Source organism: Gigantopelta aegis, chromosome 10 (genome assembly GCF_016097555.1).
Source record: "Gigantopelta aegis isolate Gae_Host chromosome 10, Gae_host_genome, whole genome shotgun sequence".
NCBI classification, from domain to species: Eukaryota; Metazoa; Mollusca; class Gastropoda; order Neomphalida; family Peltospiridae; genus Gigantopelta; species Gigantopelta aegis.
In genome coordinates this window covers 9,086,913-9,111,241 of record NC_054708.1, presented here as the reverse complement: position 1 = coordinate 9,111,241, position 24,329 = coordinate 9,086,913, and the positions used below count along the sequence as shown (strand labels likewise).

At 40.2% G+C, this 24,329-nt stretch overlaps 1 protein-coding gene across 2 annotated transcripts in view; it reads left to right on the top strand.

Annotated features, from left to right (window-relative positions):
- Positions 1-24,329, top strand: part of LOC121382990 — a 125,789-nt gene that overhangs the window by 32,548 nt on the left and 68,912 nt on the right. For both annotated transcript variants that reach the window (XM_041512710.1, XM_041512709.1), the window contains exons 2-5: positions 11,299-11,406; positions 18,997-19,040; positions 19,647-19,852; positions 20,702-20,822. In XM_041512710.1, the coding sequence (XP_041368644.1) occupies positions 11,299-11,406; positions 18,997-19,040; positions 19,647-19,852; positions 20,702-20,822 (479 nt within the window). The remainder of the gene's footprint in view (positions 1-11,298; positions 11,407-18,996; positions 19,041-19,646; positions 19,853-20,701; positions 20,823-24,329) is intronic.

The window sequence follows — 24,329 nt, the reverse complement described above, 5'->3', positions numbered from 1 at the left end:
TCTAAGGAGAAATGACAAATGGTTTAACAAAAAGTAAAGTTATTTTTTTTTAACGACACCACTAGAACTAAATGATTTATTAATCATCGGCTATTGGATGTCAAAGATTTCGGTTAATTTTGACAAGTCTTAGAGAGGAACCCGTATATTGTTTCCACTAGTAGCAAAGGATCTTTTATATGCACCATCCCACAGACAGGACAACATATATCATGGCCTTTGATTTACCAGTCGTGGTACACTGGCTGGAACAAAGAATATCCCAATGCGACCCCCCCCCCCCCCATCAAACCTTTTAATTTTTGTTTAATTAAATCATACATACATACATACATAGTGTGGGTTGCCCACAGACATACACAAATATATATATATATATATATATAGATAGATAGATAGATAGATAGATATACATTGGAATCCGGATTAATTTCCTTCTTTTACACCCAGCCGTCTGAAGGACAGATGTGGGTCGAAAAAGACGGGTTTGCCAAAACTGTCCGGGGTCTGACGTCACGACCGGAAACACTATCTTAATAGAGTGGCAATTAAATGGCCAGTGTTTCCCCGGAGAGCGATCGCTCGGTTCGATTCTGGAGACGTTGCATATTCTCAGACGCCGCTAGGATCAGCGCCTAAACGCTGGACAGAGTGCGGTCTCGTAAACGCCGGACAGAGTGCGGCCTCCCGGGAACCCCGATAGCGCGTCTGCCCATGCTGCGCACTTTTAAATCTTCTTACGATTAGTGGATTTCCCTCTTCGTATAGGTACAATGGACTGTGGCCCACTATCGACAGACATAATGGATAGCCATCAGTCAAGGTTATCTGCGAACTGTGCTCGCAGTCTTTGAGAATTCGTTGTCATCTAAAGTAGTTTATATTTCAAATGATATGTACAATCCTTTTGTCGTGAAAACTAGGATACGGGTCATGGGATTTAACACGTGGACTCGTGTTGTATTAATCAGAAGTTTTTTTTTTTTTTTTTTTTTTCAAAACCAAGAGCTTCGCCTGTAAATGATGTATTTATTATAGAAGCATGCGACAGCGTGAACAAAATACTCGCATCTTCACAAACACCTGGCGTCACCACTTGTTTCTCAGTGGTTCATAAGTAAGTGCTATAAACCACCTCAATGTATCACCGTTTGGTGATCTGAGAGAAATAAAGTTCTGTTCTGGTCTATAACATGCATAAACATCAATTGGACTGCTCTGTATGAGGTAATTTTATTTACGTGCCTCTATCCACAGATGAGGGGCGAGACGTAGCCCAGTGGTAAAGTGCCTGCTCGATGCGCGGTCGGTCTGGGATCGATCCCTGTCGGTGGGTCCATTGGGCTATTTCTCACTCTAGCCAGTGCACCACGACTGATATATCAAAGGCCGTGGTATGTGTTATCCTGTCTGTGGGATGGTGCATATAAAAGATCCCTTGCTGCTAATCGAAAAAGAGTAGCCCATGAAGTGGCGACAGCGGGTTTCCTCTTTCAATATCTGTGTGGTCCTTAACCATATGTCCCACGCCATATAACCGTTAATAAAATGTGTTGAGTGCGTCGTTAAATAAAACATTTCCTTCCTTCCTTCCATATAACTGTAAATAAAATGTGTTGAGTGCGTTCGTTAAATAAACATTTCCTTCCTTCCTTCTATCCACAGATGGTTCTGGAACTGCTCTGTATGCAGATTGCATTTACGGAGACAATACTTGTTTTGTCCTTTTACTTCCCACTCGCGGGTATATCAACGTCAGTTTTCCCCATCCCATCTTTGCAAACCAAGTGTCCAATTTCGTACTGACCCTATACGTACTTATGGAGTAATGTCACGGAATAGAACTCTTGGCTTGTGTAAATGTTCCAATTCTAACCAGTGCTGCAAATCTGCTACACGTCATGAAATACATCATAATATAATTCATGACGTACGTCGTGGTACACGTCATGCTTCACGTCACGGTACACGCCGTTGTATACACCATGGTATACGTCGGGGTGTACATCACTCTACATGTTATGATATATGTCATAGTATACGTCATGGAATATGTCGTGGTACACGTCATCGTATACGTCATATTATACAGCATGGAATACGTCGTGGTAGACGTCATGTTACACGTCATGGTATACGTCATAGTATACGTAATGGTATACGTTGTGGTACATGTCATGCTGCACATGGTATACGCTAGTTTGTAGCTGTAATATTCTGGATGTAAGACGAACACGTGAAAATCTATAACACAATGGAAACTATTCAATTTCTATACATATTTTGGAGAAGATGTTTTCAATAATAAACGTCACGTTAGTAATTTTACTAATATTAAAAATACTAATAATGCTATATTAAATGAGTACCATAAAGAGTACTATGAAAAGCTGTGTATTTTAGAGTGTTTTGTACACAGGAGGCAGGAGATGACGAAGTTTCCTTCAGTAGAGAATCAGGACACTTTTTTGGTCTGGAGGCGACGAAATATTACTGTGCCCTGATTCATTGTGAAATGACCTCTAATTACTTTAGGTTAGGTACGGCCCTGTCATTCAATTTAGACCCATATTTTGGCGCGTCACTACCTTTCTTATATACTCAGCCTCTTTATGAGACTAGGGTGGCGGGGGAAGTGTAACTCAATGGCAGAGCGCTCGCCTTAGATACGATTGGGTGTAGGGTTGGTTTAACGACACCACTAGAACACATTGATTTATTATTAATCGGCTATTGGATGTCAAACATTTGGTAATTCTGACATATAGTCTTAGAGAGGAAACCCGCTACATCTCTTTTATATGCTACATCCCATAGACAGGATATCACATACCACGGCCTTTAATATACCAGTCGTTGTGCACTGGCTGAAACGAAAAATTGCCCAATGGGACCACCCACGGGGATCGACCCCACACTGACCGCCCATCAGGCGAACGCTTTACCACCAGGCTACGTCTCGCCTCCATCCCAAAGAATGATCCATGAATGGTACATCAAATATCGTGGTATGTACTGTCCTGACTGATAATATTCGCATAAAAGAACCCTTGCTGTTTTTTTCAACGTGGGTAACGTGTGAGGTAGCAGTAGAGAGCTTCTCTATCGATCGAGTGTCGAATTAACCATATGTTAGACACCAAATAACTGAAGCTTAAAATGTGCAGAGATGTTTTTATTCTTCAAACAAACATTCCTTTCATTTACATTATGCCATGTCATATAACTAGGTAAGTGGCGACTTAATTTTTCCATAAAACATCTCTCTTCTATTTCTTCCTTTTCCAAATATAAATATTGTATTTTATTAATGTGTTTTACTAAAAACAACCAGCGGTTTTCCGCATGCTTCAGCGAGCACTGATGGCATTACCTAAAGCTATGCTGTAAAAAAAACCCAGGATTACTTCCTGCGTCATTGCATATTAAAATAAGCGCTGACGTCTCTAATTGTACTCTTTTTAATAATATTATGGAGCATCCTAAAAGTAGCAGATAAAATAATCCGTTGAAGCGTTCACTGCGCTTGTTAATATTTTATATAATTATCGCATATTCAGAAAACAGGAGTTTGTTATTTTGTCATGAGCGGCCAACGCAACGCGTCAGGTTTCCCCATCCGAAGCCATTCAGATCCAAAAAACTAAAATTTAGGATAACGTATAACAGCAGACAAAAATAAACTGGTTGCAATCGTTATCTCATGAGTAACGACAATACATTTGGGAGTCTGGTAATACATATACATGTACATTAAATTGAAATATCAATATTTTATAAAACAGCCACTATGTCAGCCTCAGGATATTAATAAACAGATATAAACATGCTTGGTATAGATAATAATGGTTAAAAATTAATAAATAACTTTTTTGGACTGTTTAGTTCATTTGCCTTAATTGTATACCATTTCTACAGTATCCTGTATAACACACACACACGTACGTACGCACGGACACAAAACGCACACATACATACACAGACACACACAGACAGACACATATACACACACTCACACATCACAGCAGAGAGAGAGAGAGAGAAATATAGAATGAGAGAGAGAAAGACAGAGAGAGACAGATAATGACAGAGAATGAGAGAGAATGAGAGAGAAAGAAAAAGAGAGGGAGAGAGAGAGAGAGAGAGAGAGAGAGAGAGAGAGAGAGAGAGAGAGAGAGAGAGAAATATAGAATGAGAGAGAGAAAGACAGAGAGAGACAGAGAATGACAGAGAGAGAGAGAGAGAGAGAGAGAGAGAGAGAGAGAGAGAGAGAGAGAGAGAGAGAGAGAGAGAGAGAGAGAGAGAGAGAGAGAGAGAGAGAGAGAGAGATATGAAACTTTCACGAGCACCTGTTATTGATAATTGTGTTTATGATTATATTAGTGCATATATATGTGGTGGTGGTGGTGGTGGGGGGGGGGGGGGGGGAACCACGTGCGTTAGCTAAAGTAAACAACAAGTTATTTTTCTCATTTACGGCCACGTAGGCGTAATTCAGTTGACTGACCTTATGTGGAATATCAATATCTAGTTGAATATGAAAAGTATTGCTGAATAAAGTACCTCTCGGAAACAAATTAAATATACACATCTTCAGACAATATCTATTATGGGCTATCAACTACCGTGCTACCGGACCTTTATACGAACATAACGGCTAAACATACCCATACGAGACGGGGGTGGGCAAAACTCAACCTGACCCCTCCACGACCCGCTTGAAAAAAAAAAAAACTCAACCTGACCCCTCCACGACCCGCTTGAAAACCCCCCCCCCCCCTTATTAAAGAACTTTTTCCAATTGAATCAATATTTCACGGTGTGTTTTGTAAATAATTTAGTTTGACATAAGAAGAAAAGTAAAATTGTTTTGAAAATAACAACAACAACCCCCCCAAACAACAACAACAACAACAAAAAACCCACGACAAAACCCCCCAACTATTTCTGTGTGCAATTTAGAAATCAATCGGCTCAGAAATAAATAATTTGTAGTAAATTCCATTGTTTGAAAAAAGGCGTTCCCCATGTGAAGTTTAGTATATTTTTAATTGTTTCTCCTTGTTTTCATCTTTGGCTGTTTGTTTCACAGTATTCGTTTAACGTGTTGTTTTAAAAATGTTTACGTTCTCTGAAAACAATTATTGCTGTAGCCAAAATGAATCAATCGTAACTGAGTAATAAGTTGGACAGTTTGGGTCCAATCCCCTATATAGGTACAATATTAATAATGAAATCTGTATAAAATCCGTCCTAACCCCAAAACCTGTACCCACAAAAACAATACATCATCAGGGAAACCCCCCTAAAAATACCCCCCCCCCCCAAAAAAAAAAAAAAACCAATCCCCCAAAACAACCCCCCAATCCCCCCCAAAACCCAGAACAAAACAAAAGACAAACCTACACACAATATTAATAATGAAATCTGTATAAAATCCACCCTAACCCCAAAACCCGCACCCACAAAAACAATACACCATTAGGGAAACCCCTCCCAAAAATACACTCCTAAAACCCCCAAAACAACCCCCAAACCCCCACAAAACAAAAAACAAACCTACACACACAAAACGAGACAAAACTGGAGAATGTAATTGTGATCATCACCACTTTATATCACTAAGCTTATTTAAATAATAAATTACTGTTCTGTTACCTTACTATGCATATAGATGTGTAGTGTTTTTTTTGTTTTGTTTTTTGTTTTTGTTTGCTTTCCAAACTATTACTTTTAAAATCCGCAAAATCCCCAGTTTTCCATATCGGATTGGAATTGCCTAACACGATTAAGCGCAGCATTGTGGGCAGGTAAAGGGTGACCTGACTAATGACCCGATATGTTGATACACTTCTGCCAAGCGCGGATGTGGTAAATGCGTTCCATTGTGTTGTGCTAATGCCTCGCATTAAAGCAGTTCTGGTTTGCTTGTTACCACACACATTCATTTGTAACCGCTCTATGGCGAAAAGATGCGGAATCGTTCGACGTGGTCGCGGTACCGTTAAATGCGATTATCTATTAGCATTACTAGATTACGCATCCGCGGTGCCACATGTCAAGCTGCAGATCAAGCCAGTTCGGACGTCAGTCGCAAATTCCCCAGTGTTCAGACGGTCGCTAACCAATAGATGTGTATGACAAACCAATTGTTGTGTATGACAAACCAATAGATGTGTATGACAAACCAATTGTTGTGTATGACAAACCAATTGTTGTGTATGACAAACCAATAGATGTGTATGACAAACCAATTGTTGTGTATGACAAACCAATAGATGTGTATGACAAACCAATTGTTGTGTATGACAAACCAATTGTTGTGTATGACAAACCAATAGATGTCTATGACAAACCAATTGTTGTGTATGTTTTTTATTTATTGTAAAGAAATGCAACGCTGTACTTAGTTGCAGGGCAGAAAAGTATATTTAAAAAAAACCCACATCACCACCACCCCCGAAACATCCCAAACACAACAACAAAAAAGCAACAATTCCCCCCAAACCCTTCCGTTTTGTCTAGATGAAAAACACACACTTTAGTATTGTTCCCTCATTCTTTTTCCACTGCCCTAACCCAAGTGACTTTAGGCTATATGCGGCTCTAATCTCATGTTAAACATTTGAAATTCACCACTTTCTCTATATCGTACTTGGTTTATACCTCTTTCTGTGTATCGTACTTGGTTTATACCTCTGTCTGTGTATCATAGTTGGCTTATTCCACTTTCTGTGTATCATAGTTGGCATATTCCACTTTCTGTATATCATAGTTGGCATATTCCACTTTCTGTGTATCATAGTTGGCTTATTCCACTTTCTGTATATCATAGTTGACTTATTCCACTTTCTGTGTATCATAGTTGGCTTATTCCACTTTCTGTGTATCATAGTTGACTTATTCCACTTTCTGTGTATCATAGTTGGCATATTCCACTTTCTGTATATCATAGTTGACTTATTCCACTTTCTGTGTATCATAGTTGACTTATTCCACTTTCTGTGTATCGTAGTTGGCTTTAGTTGTACTGATATATGCAGTAACTAGAAACCGTTATCACATTTTAGGAAAAAAAAGAATATGCATATGTAAACTATAGATTACAACAGTCAGCAGAAGCTGCTCTAATCTCATGTTAAACATTTGAAATTCATCACTTTCTCTATATCGTACTTGGTTTATACCTCTTTCTGTGTATCATAGTTGACTTATTCCACTTTCTGTGTATCATAGTTGACGTATTCCACTTTCTGTATATCATAGTTGGCTTATTCCACTTTCTGTGTATCATAGTTGACTTATTCCACTTTCTGTGTATCATAGTTGACTTATTCCACTTTCTGTGTATCATAGTTGACTTATTCCACTTTCTGTGTCGTAGTTGGCTTATTCCACTTTCTGTGTATCATAGTTGACTTATTCCACTTTCTGTGTATCATAGTTGACGTATTCCACTTTCTGTATATCATAGTTGGCTTATTCCACTTTCTGTGTATCATAGTTGACTTATTCCACTTTCTGTGTACCATAGTTGACTTATTCCACTTTCTGTGTATCATAGTTGACTTATTCCACTTTCTGTGTATCATAGTTGACTTATTCCACTTTCTGTGTCGTAGTTGGCTTGTTCCACTTTCTGTGTATCATAGTTGACTTATTCCACTTTCTGTGTATCATAGTTGGCTTATTCCACTTTCTGTGTATCATAGTTGGCTTATTCCACTTTCTGTGTATCATAGTTGACTTATTCCACTTTCTGTGTATCATAGTTGGCTTATTCCACTTTCTGTGTATCATAGTTGACTTATTCCACTTTCTGTGTATCATAGTTGACTTATTCCACTTTCTGTGTATCGTAGTTGACTTATTCCACTTTCTGTGTATCGTAGTTGGCTTATTCCACTTTCTGTGTATCGTAGTTGACTTATTCCACTTTCTGTGTATCATAGTTGGCTTATTCCACTTTCTGTGTACCGTAGTTGGCTTATTCCACTTTCTGTGTATCATAGTTGGCTTATTCCACTTTCTATGTATCGTAGTTGGCTTATTCCACTTTCTGTGTATCATAGTTGGCTTATTCCACTTTCTGTGTCGTAGTTGGCTTATTCCACTTTCTGTGTATCATAGTTGGCTTATTCCACTTTCTGTGTATCATAGTTGACTTATTCCACTTTCTGTGTATCGTAGTTGGCTTATTCCACTTTCTGTGTATCGTAGCTAGCTTATTCCACTTTCTGTGTATCATAGTTGACTTATTCCACTTTCTGTATATCATAGTTGGCTTATTCCACTTTCTGTGTATCATAGTTGGCTTATTCCACTTTCTGTGTATCATAGTTGGCTTATTCCACTTTCTGTGTATCGTTGTTGGCTTTAGTTGTACTGATATATGCAGTAACTAGAAACCGTTATCACATTTTAGGAAAAAAAAGAATATGCATATGTAAACTATAGATTACAACAGTCAGCAGAAGTGTGAAGTGCTATTTATCAGATCATTCAAAACATATTGCTCAAACATTATTTATATTTTTAGACTGTTTAGTTCCTATGTCATTTTCCATTAAAAAAACGACCTTGTCATGAGTAACACTGACTTTGACCTTGATCTGTTAGTGTATTTGCCTATAACGGTGAACAATGACGCCTGCTTCATCTAAATAATTAAGTAAATCAGTGTCAGCATGTCAACATAAAAAGGTAACATGTCACCTACAAGTAAGTAAGGCAAACTTGGCATTTAAGAGATTACAACAAGGTTTTTACTAGCAACCTTGATTTTGGCAAAAAGTCGCAATTCTATTCCTAATGCTTTCCTATTCTCGTTTCAGCCTTTAGTATGTACTGCATAACAACTGCATGTTAAATAAACAGTAATTAATTTGTTGGAAATACATAATACGGTTTCCACAAAAATGCAATATGGCTTAGTCAGCTTATCTGACGCTACACCTCGAACTTTGACAAGGAAGTTCTCATTTAGTACAATGCAACCTAAACTGCACTGTTGGATATTATGCGCATACATGTTTTTTTTTAAAATGGCTGCGTTTGCAAATTGCGCGTAACACAATTTTGTTTGAGGAATGACTATAATTTCCTCTGGATGCCGCTGACAATGATTATCTTTGATTCTCTGATAGAAGTAACTAGAATAGAGCGATTGAGTTCTGTTAGCTCGAGTCGAGTAATGTATAATTAATGTGTACATATTCCATCGACGTTTTGCAATATGTCAAAATATCCCAACTGTCCAACGTATCCAAAATGAGACAGCGTGGGCAGAGAACCGTATCTTTGTGGCATCTTGGGTAATGCTAGACGCTGTAATTATTTTCTTCTGTTTTTTAAAGTAAAGTTTGTTTTGTTTAACGACATCACTAGAGCACATTGCTTTATTCTTCATCGGGTACAAACATTCGGTAATTCGGAAAACCCCTACATTTTCTTCCCATTACCAGCAAGGGATCTTTTATACAAATTTTCCAACAGACAGGATAGCACGTACTACGGCCTTTGATATACCAGTCGTGGAGCACTGGTTAAGACGGGGAAAATCTTGTACCCCACGACTGGTATATCAAAGGTCAAGGTATGTGCAAATAATTACAAACTAGCGTCCATCATCGTCCAAGATGCCACAAACAGATGACGTCTCCTTTATGAACGTTAATACGTGTTTATGTGAAAAAAATCCTTACTTTATCCACGTCCAAGTGTTCGTGTGGGAATGGTATGTGTATGCGTGTGCGTGTGCATGTGCGAGTGTGTTGGCGTGGGTACTTGTTTGTGTTAAATAATATCGATACATTAACCTTCTGAAAGTATGATCATTTGTGCGGATTCGAAACATCCTTTATTCCCTTCACATAAACATTATTTTACAATTTGTTTTGACAAACGGTTAAACTATGCATATAACATGATGAAAAACATTCGCGGTGGAAGCCCCTGTTGATGCCGTGTCCCAGCACATTAAAATGTTCAATATTAATTATATGAACGTTTTGTGTGGGGTTCATTCTTTTATTACAAGGGCGGGACATAGCCCTGTAAGAAAGTAGTCACCTGATGTGCAGTCGGTCTGGGATCGATCCCCGTCGACGGGCCCATTGGGCTATTTCTCGTTCTAGCCAGTGCGCCACGACTGGTATATCAAAGGCCGTGATATGTACTATCCTGTCTGTGGGATGGTACATAAAAAAAATCCCTTGCTACTAATGGAAAAATGTAGTGGGCTTCCTCCCAAAGACTATATGTAAAAATTACCAAATGTTTGACATCCAGTAGCCAATGTGATCTAGTGGTGTCGTTAAACAAAACAAACTTTAACAAACGTTATTTATTACAAATAAATGTAAAAACAAAGAATTTTAACATTTGCAACTTTGAGGTAGTCCCTTTAAAACAACAAAATTCAGTAAAAATGTACATGTTTAAATTGATTTTAAAGCAAATGTGTTTATCTCGATCGATATATACATACAGTAATCGTTTTCCCTGAGAGAAAATCAATTTACAATCGTTAAATATTCCATTTGATTATTTGTTCAACCACAAAATGCACGGAACAGACTTACAAATGATTATTACATTAAAATGTGCATAAACGCCATGAATAATTAACATAGTTTCAAACACAGTGCATAACACCGCAGGCTAGTTGCAATTTACATCAAGCCAAAAGATAACAGCACGCCTTTAGAAACACCACATAACCAAATTACGAAAATGGCGAAACTAATTTTCACAGCATACCGTTGTTTTGGTTGTTTTCACAGAGAGAGAGAGAGAGAGAGAGAGAGAGAGAGAGAGAGAGAGAGAGAGAGAGAGAGAGAGAGAGAGAGAGAGAGAGAGAGAGAGAGAGAGAGAGAGAGAGAGAGAGAGAGAGAGAGAGAGAGAGAGAGAGAGAGAGAGAGAGAGAGAGAGAGAGAGAGAGAGAGAGAGAGAGAGAGAGGGGAAATCTGCTGCCCTCAGGTTACTCCTACCGATAAAAACCAAACAGTGTACATAAACAGGACAATACATACCACGGCCTTTGATTTACGTGGGGCACTGGTTGAGATGGGGGGGGGGGGGGACTAGATAGTGCACTCAGGGCGATAGATCGTATTTGTTGTCAGCCATAGCACCTCAAGCGTACGCACACTGCACCCAACATAGCAAATGACGGTCCATCAATGCTGATATTTTAAATCGGCCTTAAACATTTTAATAACAAAATAACACCCCCCCCCCCCCCCAAATATACAGCATTTGCAGTTTTAGTATATATAAATACATTTTGTATTTCAGCAACATACAATGGCGTCAACCGCAACGCCCCGAGTTCACCGTGGGAACTCACAGTTGCCTTTACCCGAGTCATCATCAACAGCGTACAGACACAAAACTTCCCATACGGTAAGAATCATTATGATACATACGGTATGTTAAAATGTATTGTAATATATGAAGGGTCCACGGGAATAACCTATGATGTCCAAACAGATAGTATTATAACGGTCGTCTATGTGAAGGTCACAATGACACACTAAATTAAAAACTTATAATTATGTAAGACCATTAAAAGTATTTAGTAAATTATGATTTCTTAGGCATAAATATTCCAAGATTTCACATGTTATTCCCGTGGACCCTTCATATACGTAAATGAGAATCACCAGTTTAGATACAATATATACGGTATGTGAGAATACTTAATTTATTATGATAGATACGGTTAGGATAGTCAGTTTTTATGATATAAACGGTAATTAAAAAGCATCAATTTATTACAATATATGATGTGAGAGAATCATTAATTTATTATTGTATACTATGATATATCACAGATTGAGACCAAAGGTTTTTGCTTTAATACTATACAGTAAATTTCGTATTTAGCACACACATATCACCTAAGGCGTGTTTGCATTTGTCGGTAATCTGTATTCGTATAGGAATTACAGTGAAATGGAATTTTCGTCTAGAATCCGCTGATTAAAGAAACACTCCGTATCAATCACTTTCTATGCAAATGAGTTGAGTAGATTCCATTAAGCGTCCTCCGTATGCGTGTGCGTATCCGATCAATCTACTCATTACGGATTACGTATTGCGCATACGTATTACGTCGTACGCATTACGGATTACGCATTACGCATATGGATTACGGACAAATGGAATTTGCGCCTATGGCTGGTGCGCTGTTTTGGGAGACAGAGAGAGACAGAGAGGCAGAGAGAGAGAGAGAGAGAGAGAGGGAGAGAGAGAGAGAGAGAGAGAGAGAGAGAGAGAGAGAGAGAGAGAGAGAGAGAGAGAGAGAGAGAGAGAGAGAGAGAGAGAGAGAGGAGCAGAGAGAGAGAGAGAGAGAGAGAGAGAGAGAGAGAGAGAGAGAGAGAGAGAGAGAGAGAGAGAAGGGAACTGGGTGGAGGTGTTGTGACTTTTGCCCTTCTCGTTGAGACAGTGAAATAGTCTCTGGGTTTAACCACTGTGTCCCCGGGGCCGGTGACAATGGCACCAGAAGGTATTAATTTTGTAGATGTCAGATAACAATGGAACGTCTTTGTGATATATCACCCTTAGTAGACTCGTTAGATTTTCTCATTCAACCAGTGGCGTGTTCAGAAGACCAAGTACTCGCGAACAATTATTTGACTGGTACCATTATCTTCTCTATCACATCACATTCATCTAACGTTATATGCGCAAAAATCAGTCTTGAGATTGACCGCGATTACTCGCGGTTTTGAATCTATCTCGTGTGTCTTCAGCTTCGGTGGTGTTGTGGTTAGGCCATCGGACTTAAGGCTGGTAGGTACTTGGTTCGCATCCAGTTACAGCTCCTTACAAGAGCGAATTTAACTACTCAATGGCTAGGTGCAAGACCACTACACTAGCATCTATCTCACTAACCACGAACAATTAGACACAGTGAGTTAACTAGACAGACAACCCAGATAGTTGAGGTGTGTGTCCAGACCAGCGTACTTGAACATTAATTGGATTCAGTTCAATTCAAATCAATATTTGATTAACATCTCACCTTTTAAAATCTATATAATACGCACAAAAATAAGTATAAATAAAATTAAATTAAATTACTACAATATCAGTTTGTTTATTTTGTTTAACGACTCCACTAGAGCACATTAATTTATTAATCATCAGCTATTGGATGTCAAACATTTGGTAAATTTGACATATAATCTTAGAGAGGAAACCCGCTACATTCCAGGGATCTTTTATATGCACCATCCCATAGACATAATAGCACATACCACGGCCTTTGATATACCAGTCGTGGTGCACTGGCTGGAACGACAAATAGCCCAATGGCCAAACCGACGCTACAATATCAGATGTTGTGGTATGTGCTGATTAAGGAAACAAAAAAAACCTCACGCTTGTTTCAAATACTGTAAAGTTTCTTCTTATATCTTTCTGACACCAATATGGATTAATAATGAACGCCGAGCTGTCATGTTTTCCTTTTGATGTCGACCAAAACCACAGACGTGACTAACTGTATGTCTCCTGAGAATGGCTGCATTATTTAAGTGAAGTGTCCTTTCCCACCAGATTACGTTTTCGTCTTTACAATTTGATATTATCCCAACAAAATGGATTGATGTTGATTACTTTAACAGTTGCCCATGTATATTTCAGAAATTCTATCATTTTATTTCCACGCATCGTTTCTTTTTGTCTATGTGGGGTAAAGTGTTATTGCGTGGAGATGGGATGTACAGTAGATAGTGTGATTGGTTGCTTGCTTGGCTCGTTCCTTTCACTAAGTAGTAAGCCATTAAATAAGTCAGTCAGTCAGTCAGTCAGTCAGTCAGTAAACCAATCAGTCAGACAGGCAATAAAAACAGTCAGTCAGTCAGTTATAAATCAATCAGTCATAATAGTCACTAATGTTAGTCACTCAGCCAGTCACCAAGTCAGTCAATCAGTCAATCAGTCAGTCAGTCAGTCAGCATGTAAATCAATCAGTTAGTCAGTCTGTAAATCAGTCAGTCAGTCGGTCAGTCAGTAGTAAATTAGTCAGTCGGTCAGTCAGTCAGTAAATCAGTCAGGCAGGCAGTCGGTCAGTCAGTCATTAAATTAATCTGTGAGTAAATCAGTCAGTCAGTTGATCAGTCCCTCAGTAAACCTGTCAGTCAGTCAGTCATTAAATTAATCTGTGAGTAAATCAGTCAGTCAGTTGATCAGTCCCTCAGTAAACCTGTCAGTCAGTCAGTCATTAAATTAATCTGTGAGTAAATCAGTCAGTCAGTTGTTCAGTCCCTCAGTAAACCTGTCAGTCAGTCAGTCATTAAATTAGTCCGTCAGTAAATCAGTCAGTTAACCCGTCTGTTAATTTTTCAGTCAGTCGGTCAGTCAGGCAGTCAGTAAATAAGTCAGTTAGTCAGTCATGCCAGTTAGTCAGTCAGTCATTTAGTAAATCAGTCAGTCAGTATATCAGTCAGTCACCCAATCAGTCAGTCAGTAGATTAGTCAGTCAGTGAATCAGTCAGTTAGCCAGTCTGTAAATCATTCAGTTAATCAGTTAGTCAGTCAGTCAGTCAGTCAGTAAATCAGTCAATCAGTATATCAGTCAGTCAGCCAGTCAGTCAGTAGATTAGTCAGTCAGTAAATCAGTCAGCCAGTCTGCAAATCATTCAGTTAGTCAGTCAGTCAGTCAGTCAATCAGTCAATCAGTCAATCAGTGATGTTAATTAGTTAGTCAGTCAGTTAGCCAGTCAGTCAGTCTGTCAGTCATTTAGTAAATCAGTTATTAATCATTGGCTATCGGATGTCAAACAATTGGTAATGGTGTCGTTGTGAAAGGAAACGCGATACGTTTTCCCGTTAGCAGTAAGAGATATAGTTCAAACAACGTGACGTCACGTCCAGGCTGCTCAGTTTGGGGACAGTCTACAGGACCGCACTAGTCGAAAACATTTAGTGGATGAACAATAAAAATAATCAAGTCCCATTAATCAGTTAGTCAACCCCCCAACCAGCCAACCAACCAACCAACCAACAACAAAACCCCCCACAACACCCCCCCCCCAAAAAAAAAAAACACACACAAAACAACAAAAAAAAAAAAAAAAAAAAACCCAACCCCAAACAAAAAACAATCCACAAACGAACAAACAAAAACAACAACACCCCAACCCCTACACATTCCGAAACTAAAAAAGTCTATATTTTCATATTTTCTGGGAGACAACTGCTGCCACCCCTCAGCCCACCCACCTAGTTACGGCCGTGAAGTTTGGACCTGCCTTAAAACTGGTTTAAGCACTAATCACGGTCAGGGCGGAATTTGGCTCAGTCGGTTGAGTTCTTACTTGAGGTGCCTCGGTGGATCCATTCAACTGATTGGGTGTTTTTTTTTATCGTTCCATCCAGTGCACCACAACTGGACAAAGACCGTGGTATGTGCTTTCCTGTGCTTTCCTGATCCCTGGCTGCATTAGGAAAAATGTAGCAGGTTTTCTTTGATGACTAGTGTCAGAATTACCAAATGTTTGACATCCAATAGCCGATGATTAATTAATCAATGTGCTCCAGTGGTTTCGTAAACCAAAATAAACTTTAATCACGGTCAGGAATCAGGGGCCAAATTAACTAAGGTCAATCCGGTGTCGCTTACGAGACCCTAGAAGTGAGCTTTTAGAATGAGGCCTCAGGTCTGTTGTTATGAATATGTATACATGTATAGAAAACCCACTGACGTGCCCCTATCCTCAAAAAGGTTCAGGCACCATTACCCCCTAACCCACCTGGGCCCATCCCCTGGATGCCCGGTGTCCGGGTCCAGGGCGTTTGTGTTTGTTATTATATATATATATATATATTTAAACTACATGATTTAAAAAAACCCAACAACACCCACACAACTGGATTCCTTCATGTGACAAACTGTGGATGAGAGAGCTAAACCTACGTACCACACACCACTCGTAGTCTACTGTAAGTTCGCTAATAGACGTTTATTGACTCCCTTACGTATCGATTCCATTAATGATTAAATTAATCCATTTACGATCCGGACATCTGATCGGCGATCGATCGATCCCCCGGCACAGCAGTCGCTTAAACTGTGAGGTGTCCACCAGTGGTAAGCGAGCGACAGGTTGTTGAGTCATTATACGGGTATTAATCACGTTTATTGCGTCGTAACACAGTTTCTCGATTTACTGGCTTAGTCGTGGACTTAGCGCGGTAACAAGCGATCAGTAACGGTTATCCGATAAGTCTAATGTATTGCCCGGACCTCGTCAGGAACAACATCGCTTTGTTATACAACACTTGCAGTGGAATTTTTTTTCAGCTTGAAGCACTGATCTTTAACAGCAGAAGGTGGACGAAAGAGCTGCTTTGCTTTAAAATGGATCTTTTTTTAAGAAGCCATTTAAATTTAACATGTGGGAGTGTGTGTGGGTATGTGTGTGTCTATGTGTGTGCGCGTGCGTGTGTGTCATTGAGTGTGTGTGTGATTGTGTGTGTGTGTGTATATATATATATATATATATATATATATATATATATATATATATATATATATGTGTGTGTGTGTGTGTGTGTGTGTGTGTGTGTGTGTGCGTGCGTGTGTGTCATTGAGTGTGTGTGATTGTGTGTGTGTGTGTGTGTGTATATATATATATATATATATATATATATATATATGTGTGTGTGTGTGTATGTGTGTGTGCGTGCGTGTGTGTCATTGAGTGTGTGTGTGATTGTGTGTGTGTGTGTGTGTGTATGCACGCTCGCTCGCATGTATGTGTATGTGTGTGTGTAGGGGGTGGGCAAATGGATAAAAAGTTATGACCATAAAACAAATAGGACCTATGTCTTTATATCTTTATTTTAGAAGAATCATTTACTTCGTAATTTCAAAACACAAACCAACCATAACCTAGATTTAAGGGGTTTTTTTTTTTTGGTGTTTAATATATACTGAAACACAATGAAAACGCAAAAACAACTTTTCATTGCAAATAACTTTTAATGAATTGATGGATAATGTAATATGACATTAATGACTGGTATTCATGAGATACATTACATGGAAACATGGCCAGTTATCATCAGTAATCGAGTTGCATTCGTAATCGAAAAATTCCCCCCCCCCCCCCCCCCCATATCAAGGTCAGTATCTGGTGTGTCCACCATTGGCCCGTGAGCATGCGTGAAGACGACGGGGAAAGGATTGGCACAAACATCTCAAATAAGCCACAGGAATGTTCCTCCACTCCTCCTGCAACGCCTGTGCAAGCTCAGCGACGTTACGCGGTGGTGGTGACGTACACGACGTCCTAACTCATCTCACATGTGTTCAATTGGGTTCAAATCCGGTGAAACGGCGGGCCAGTTCATAACGGTGATACCGGCTTGTTGCAGGAATGCCTGGGTAATTCTTGAAGTATGTGGACGGGCATTGTCTTATTGAAACAGAAGGGGACCTCCTGGTTTTCGGTGACGGCGCAAAAATGGCTGGAGAACTGGTCTTAGAATAACGTCAGCATAACGCTGGGCTGTAAGAGCATCGTGGACAATGATGAGATCACTCCTGAAATCACAGTTGATTGCCCCCCATACCATCAGACAACCGCCGCCAAACCGATCACGTTCCCTCCCACATCCGTCAGCGTACCGTTCATGGAGTCTCCTGTACACACGTGCTCTTCCATCGACAAAGGAGACAGAGAAACGGGACTCATCTGAGAAAACAATGCTCCGGTAAAAGGCTGGTGGATGATTACTATTCTGGAGAGCAAACTGTAGTCTCGCAGCACGATGTTGCGGTGTCATGATGTTACCGTTGTACGGGCGTCTGCATCTGAGTCCAGCCGTTCTGAGTCGACGGATGACCGTCATCGGATGGATATGCCTTCCATGACGTCCTATCGTGTTGCTTGCTGTCATCGTCGCAGTTCTGAACCGGTCACGGAGGTGGTGTCGTCGAATCTGCCGATCTTGGCGTGGGGTCGTAACGGGACGTTGACCAGGTCGAGGTCAATCACAGACACTCCCGGTCTGTTGATGACGTTCAACAAGTCGTCCAATAGTTGATGGATGGACTCTGAAGGTCCTAGCAACTTGGCTTTGCGAAGTCCCCCCTTGAACCATGTCCAACGCTCGCTCCCTTTGTTCTTCTCTGAGTTGTGGCATTCTTAATGTGACGAGGAATATGACACCGTTACGTGACTTTTACGTGTCCACATACTGGCATTTCACGTGCATTGCATGCAGCATGATTGAGCATGTAGGATTAAAACCCAGACAAAAGTACCAAGCAATGGCTTCCTCTCATAGATTGTTATTTTAAGTCCAATAAATATATTTTTCATTAATCACAACAATCTGTTTTGCGTTTTCATTGTGTGTCAATATATACATATAATACAGCAAAACGTCGGTATGTCGACATGTGATATCGAGAACCCACGATATCTCGAAGTCAAGACATTCTCCTATAGTGTAACTGTTTATACCGTCAACTACTAGTATTATATTTATTTCGAACCACTAATATATTGAGATTTGTTTTGTCCGTTCCCTTAAATCTAGATAGCGACGCTTGACTCCCTTATTTCTTAAATCTAGATAGCGACGCTTGACTCCCTTATTTCTTAAATCTAGATAGCGACGCTTGACTCCCTGTATTAATGAGGGCGGGGCGTAGCCCAGTGGTAAAGTGCTCGCTTGATGTGCTGTCGGTTTAGGATCGATCCCCGTCGGTAGGCCCATTGGGCTATTTCTCGTTCCAGTCAGTGCACCACGACTGGTATATCAAAGGCCGTGATATGTGCTATCCTGTCTGTGGGATGGTGCATATAAAAGATCCCTTGCTGCTAATCGAAAAGAGTATCCCATGAAGTGGCGACAGCGGGTTTTCTCTCTCAATATCTGTGTGGTCCTTAACCATAAGTTCGACGCCATATAACCGTAATTAAAATGTGCTGAGTGCGTCGTTAAATAAAACACTTCTTTCTTTTTTTCCAGACACGGTGCGCGGGATGATGAAGGGTCACTTCAACATGAAAGACGTACGTTTTCACCACTCCAATACTCGCATCCATTAACCTTAGAGCTTGTATAATCCATGGCCGTTCACAGGTGTCTGAAGCGGGGAGGGAGAGCAGGGTGTGGACTACTCCAACATCAGCTTTGGAGATTGTTCATTGATTCCTCTTGTTGAAAGGCGAATTAATATATAAATGCCCCCCTCCCCCCGAACCCTCCCTCCCATTTGCTAGCATCTTCTGACGTCTAAGCTATTCCCGAGGAGTATCCTAAAAAACACCTCTTGTCACTTAAAACACCACACAGTCATTCTCAGTTTAATTGTATGTAAAAGTTAGAGGCGGATCCAAAGAGGGCACCAGGGTATTCGTTTTCTTTTAAGGCGAAATCAGAGGTTGTGCCCACGACAGGCGTGCTTGAACAGTTATCTAATGGAAGTATGCCAAAGATTACTCACACGCACATATTTTCATTCTGTTTTTTCTTTCTTTCTTTTTTAATACTTATTTTTTATTATTATTTTTTTAAAATACATTTAACGCGCACTTAAACAAACACGCCCCCCCCCCCCCCCCCCCTCCGGCTGACGCCTGCTAGTGATGGCGTTGTTGTTGTTGATGTTGTTTCAGATCGAGAAGTACGTCGTCAACATCGCGATCGCGTGTTTCACGGCGGCGCTACTTGTCATGTTCATCGTCATCTGCATCGTGGTGTACGTCCGACACGAGTTCCGCAAGCGGGACAAGCAGAAGTACTTCGTGAAGAGACCCACAATGAACGCCCGGGCGTCCGCCTGGCTCACGGCCGGCGTCGTTGTCGGATCAGTTATCAATTTGTAAGAGTTTACAGTCATATGTTCATAGTCGTAAAATAAATTATCAATTTATAAGAGTTTACAGTCATATGTTCATAGTTGTAAAATAAATTACCAATGTGCAAGAGTTTACAATCATATGTTCATAGTCTTAAAATAAATTATCAATTTGCAAGAGTTTACATTCATATGTCCATAGTTGTAAACAAAATTTATCAATAAGTAAGAGTTTACAGTCATGTGTTCATAGCTGTAAAACACTTATTAATCTGTAAGCGTTTACAGTGATAGTTTCATAGTTGTAAAACAGTCATCAATCTTTAACAGTTTAGTCATATGTTCATAGTTGTGAAACAAATTATTAGTCTGTCAGACTTTACAGTCATAGGTTCATAAATGGACATTATGGTTGGAACAGTTATCAAGCTGTAAGAGTTTAGTCATATGTCCACAGTTTTAAAACAGGTATCAATATGTAAGAGTTTACAGTCATATGTTCATAGTTGTAAAACAATTATCAATATGTAAGAGTTTACAGTTGTAAACTAAATGGACATCGTAATTGGAACAGTTATCAATATGTAAGTTTACAGTGATATGTTAATAGTTGTAAAATAAATGGATATCGTAGTTGGAAGTATTATAAATGTGTGCACTTTGTGTGTCCTGGATTAGATATAACAGAAGAATTGCTTTAATATTAAACATGTTCACTATATTAACACTTCCTTTTGCTTTCATTTGATACTAGTTTTACAATGGTCTAATTAATATATTGTCAGGTTTTTTTGCTTTTAAAAATAAAAATGGTTAGTTCATAATATTGTTTTAAATGTCTATAAGTAATGAAAATGTATATTTATATTTCAGAATATTTATAATTTTGGTGACGATAGTCAGTATACACACGTACAATGGTTTTAAAGAACTAAACGAGAGAGTCGGCGGGGCAATGACTGACGTTACCAAGTATTTCAACAATACAAAAAACGTAAGTAAACATATTCTTGTTTACCTATTCTTACTAATCTGTAGCCCAGAGGTAAAGCGTTCGCTTGATGCGCGTTCGCTTGATGCGCGATCGGTCTAGGATCGATCCCCGTCGGTGAACCCATTGGGCTATTTCTCGTTCCACCCATTACTCCACAACTGGTTTAACAAAGACCGTGGTATGTACTATCCTGTCTGTAGGATGGTGGATATAAAAAGATCCCTTGCTGCTAATCAAGTGTGGCGACAGCGGGTTTCTTCTCTCAATACCTGTGTGGTCCTTAACGGTATGCCTGACGCCATATAACCTATAATATATATTGTAAGAGGCGGAACGTAGCTCAGTGTTAAAGCGCCCGCTCGATGCGCGGTCGGTCTGGGATCAATCCCAGTCGGTGGGCCCATTGGGCTATTTCTCTTTCCAGCCAGTGCACCACGACTGGTATATCAAAGGCCGTGGTATGTACTACCCTGTCTGTGGGATGGTGCATATAAAAGATCCCTTGCTGCTAATCGAAAAGAGTAGCCCATGAAATGGCGACAGCGGGTTTCCTCTCTCAATATCTGTATGGTCCTTAACTATATGTCTGACGTCATATAACCGTAAATAAAATGTGTTGAGTGCGTCGTTAAATAAAACATTTCCTTCCTATATTGTAAAATCAAACAGACAGCATTAGAACCACAAGGTCCTCTAAAAGGGACGGGATTTAGCGCAGTCAGTAGAGCGCTCGTCTGAGGTGCTGATGTCATAGGATCAAACCACCTCAGTAGACCCATTCTCTGATTGGGTGCTTTTCCATCTTAATCAGTGCCCCACGACTGCTGTTCTGTCTGTGGAAAAGTGCATATAAAATATCCTTTGCTGCTAATGGAAAAATGTAGCGGATTTCCTCTCTAAGACTATACGTCAAAAATTACCAAATGTTTCTTCTTCTTCTTCTGCGTTCCCAAGGCCATGCTCAGACTTCCAGTCCTGTTCTCACCAGGAAGTCCGCTGTCCGTCGAATGGACGACGTCGGTCCCCAAAGTTTCTCTTTTAGGTCCACCGGATACGGCCAGGTTTCTTGTCTCAGGGTGCTATATGATGGACAGGACTGAAGAATGTGTTCAGGCGTTTTGGCATCTGTACCACAGGGGCATTCATCAGTGTGGACAAGTCTGAGTCTATAGAGGTGGGAAAGCAGGCGACAGTGGCCAGTCCTCATTCTAAAGATGATTACTTGTTGTGTTCTGTCCAGTAACTCAAAGTTATCCTCTTTTTCCACTTCGATCCGTATCTTCCAGTTGGTGTTAAAGCGGTTCTTTATGATGGGTTTCACCTCCGAGTATGATGTGGGTTAAGATACCTGCTGAAGTTTGCTTCCTGTTTTTGAGAGCCTGTCTGCTTCTTCATTGCCTGGCACGCCACAGTGGGATGGTATCCATTGAAGGATTATGTTTGTTCTTTTTGACATATCTTGAAGTTCCCTCCTGATATTCAACAGGATATGTTCGCCACAATGTGTCTGGAGGCTCTGTAGTAGAGATCTGCAGTCTGTAAGGAAAACGGTGTTGGGAGACAGTTTCTCTTGTAAGTTTAGTACTTTAGCTGCTTCAAGTAGTGCACATGCCTCAGCTCTGAAGTTGGTGGAGAGATATCCAGTTGCGATGGACTTCGATGTGAAGCTTCCATCAACATATCTGATAAAGACACCCCCTCCTCCATTTTTGACAGCATTTTTCAGCAGAGACATCTGTATAACCTTGGGTCCAGGAATCTCTGTGGTAATCCCTGTCCAACACCTCGAGGGTAAGGGCTTTGAGTTCTGCCTCTGTGTGTTCCTCCTTGTTACCAACTCCTGGCAGGTCTATGATGGTGGTAAAATCTTCAGTTTCCCAGTCTTCATAGTCCTGGAGTGGTTCGCCCTGTTGGTCTAGTGGTGGCAAGCATTCTGCATGTTGTCTCTGAAGTATTTTGGAGATGTGATTTATGCTCTGTCCCTTGAGTCTGTTCTTGATAGAATCGCTCAGGCTTGTATGCAGTGGATGAGATTGCATTCTCTTGAGTTTTTCGCATTGTCGGAGTAGTTTCTTTTCCCTCCTTTCTTCAAGTGTATGTAATCTCGTAGTTTTTTCCATTACAGAGATTGGGGTTGTTTTTAACCCACCTGTTATCAAACGGAGGCTGGCATTTTGGATTTTTGCCAATCTTGCTGTGTTGGTTTTTGCTGCTGTGATCCATGCTGTTGAAGCATACTCTAAATGTGGTCGAACAGCACTTGTATAGACTTGGGTGAGGATCTTACGATTTGCCCCCCACTTTGTGCCTGCTAACTTCTTCATGATAGCCATTTTCTTGGGTGCCTTATTTTTCCATTGTTTTAACTTGTGGTATCCATGAAAGCCTTATATCCAGTGTCACACCAAGGTAGGTTGGTGTATCCTGTTGGGGGATGTTTCCGCCTTGGAGATAAAGGTTGTATCCAAATGTTTGACGTTCAATAGTCGATGTCCAATACATCAATGTGTTATACTAGTGGTGTCGTTAAACAAAACAAACATTAGGTCTTGCAAAAACATGGTATGGTAGGCTTATTTTAATATAGAATTTTTTTCTTTGCTTGAAACACTCATTTGTCACGTTTACTTTATTTTTGAGCTCACCTACAAATTCATCCAGTATTTCAAAGCCCAACGTTTTAAAATTGTATCTAGAGATGAGTAAACATTTATGTTCTTGATCAGTAGAAGTAGTTTTAATGTACCCCCCCCCCCCCCCCCCCCCCCCTCCCGACAGTGCAATCGGGTGCACTTTGAGAATATAGACGTAAAGCATACATTGATTTCAGAAGTCTGCCTTTTAAGTTGTCAATATGTAACATTCACTTATATGTTGACTTAACATACGTTTTACTGTGATTACATACATTTTCTACAGGGGTGTAGTATGATCTGGACCGTGGGGTTCGAATACGAAACTGGCGGACTATTCTGTGTACCTTTTCATAGGGCACCTATATGAATACCCTACTAATGCACTGAAAAATTATTTAGCTTCAGGTGGAGGGGGGGGGGGGGGGTTGTCCGCACGGAACTCCCCATCCTACGCCCCTGTTTTATATGTGTTTCTTCTCTACAGTTTTAGAGTACAGATACGTTCGTTAATAGTAGTGGACGGGACGTAGCTCGGTGGTAAAGCGTTCGCTTGATGCGCGGCCGGTCTGGGGTCGATTCCCGTCGGTGGGCCCATTGAGCTATTTCTCACTCCAGCCAGTGCACCACGACTGGTATATCAAAGGCCGTGGTATGTGATATCCTGTCTGTGGGATGGTGCATATAAAAGATCCCTTGCTGCTAATCGAAAAGAGTTGCACATGAAGTGGCGACAGCGTGTTTCCACTCTATATCTGTGTGGTCCTTATCCATATGTCTGACGCCATATAACCGTAAATAAAATGTGTTGAGTGCGTTGTTAAATAAAACATTTCCTTCATTCCTTCATTATCAGTACTCTGTGTATTATATT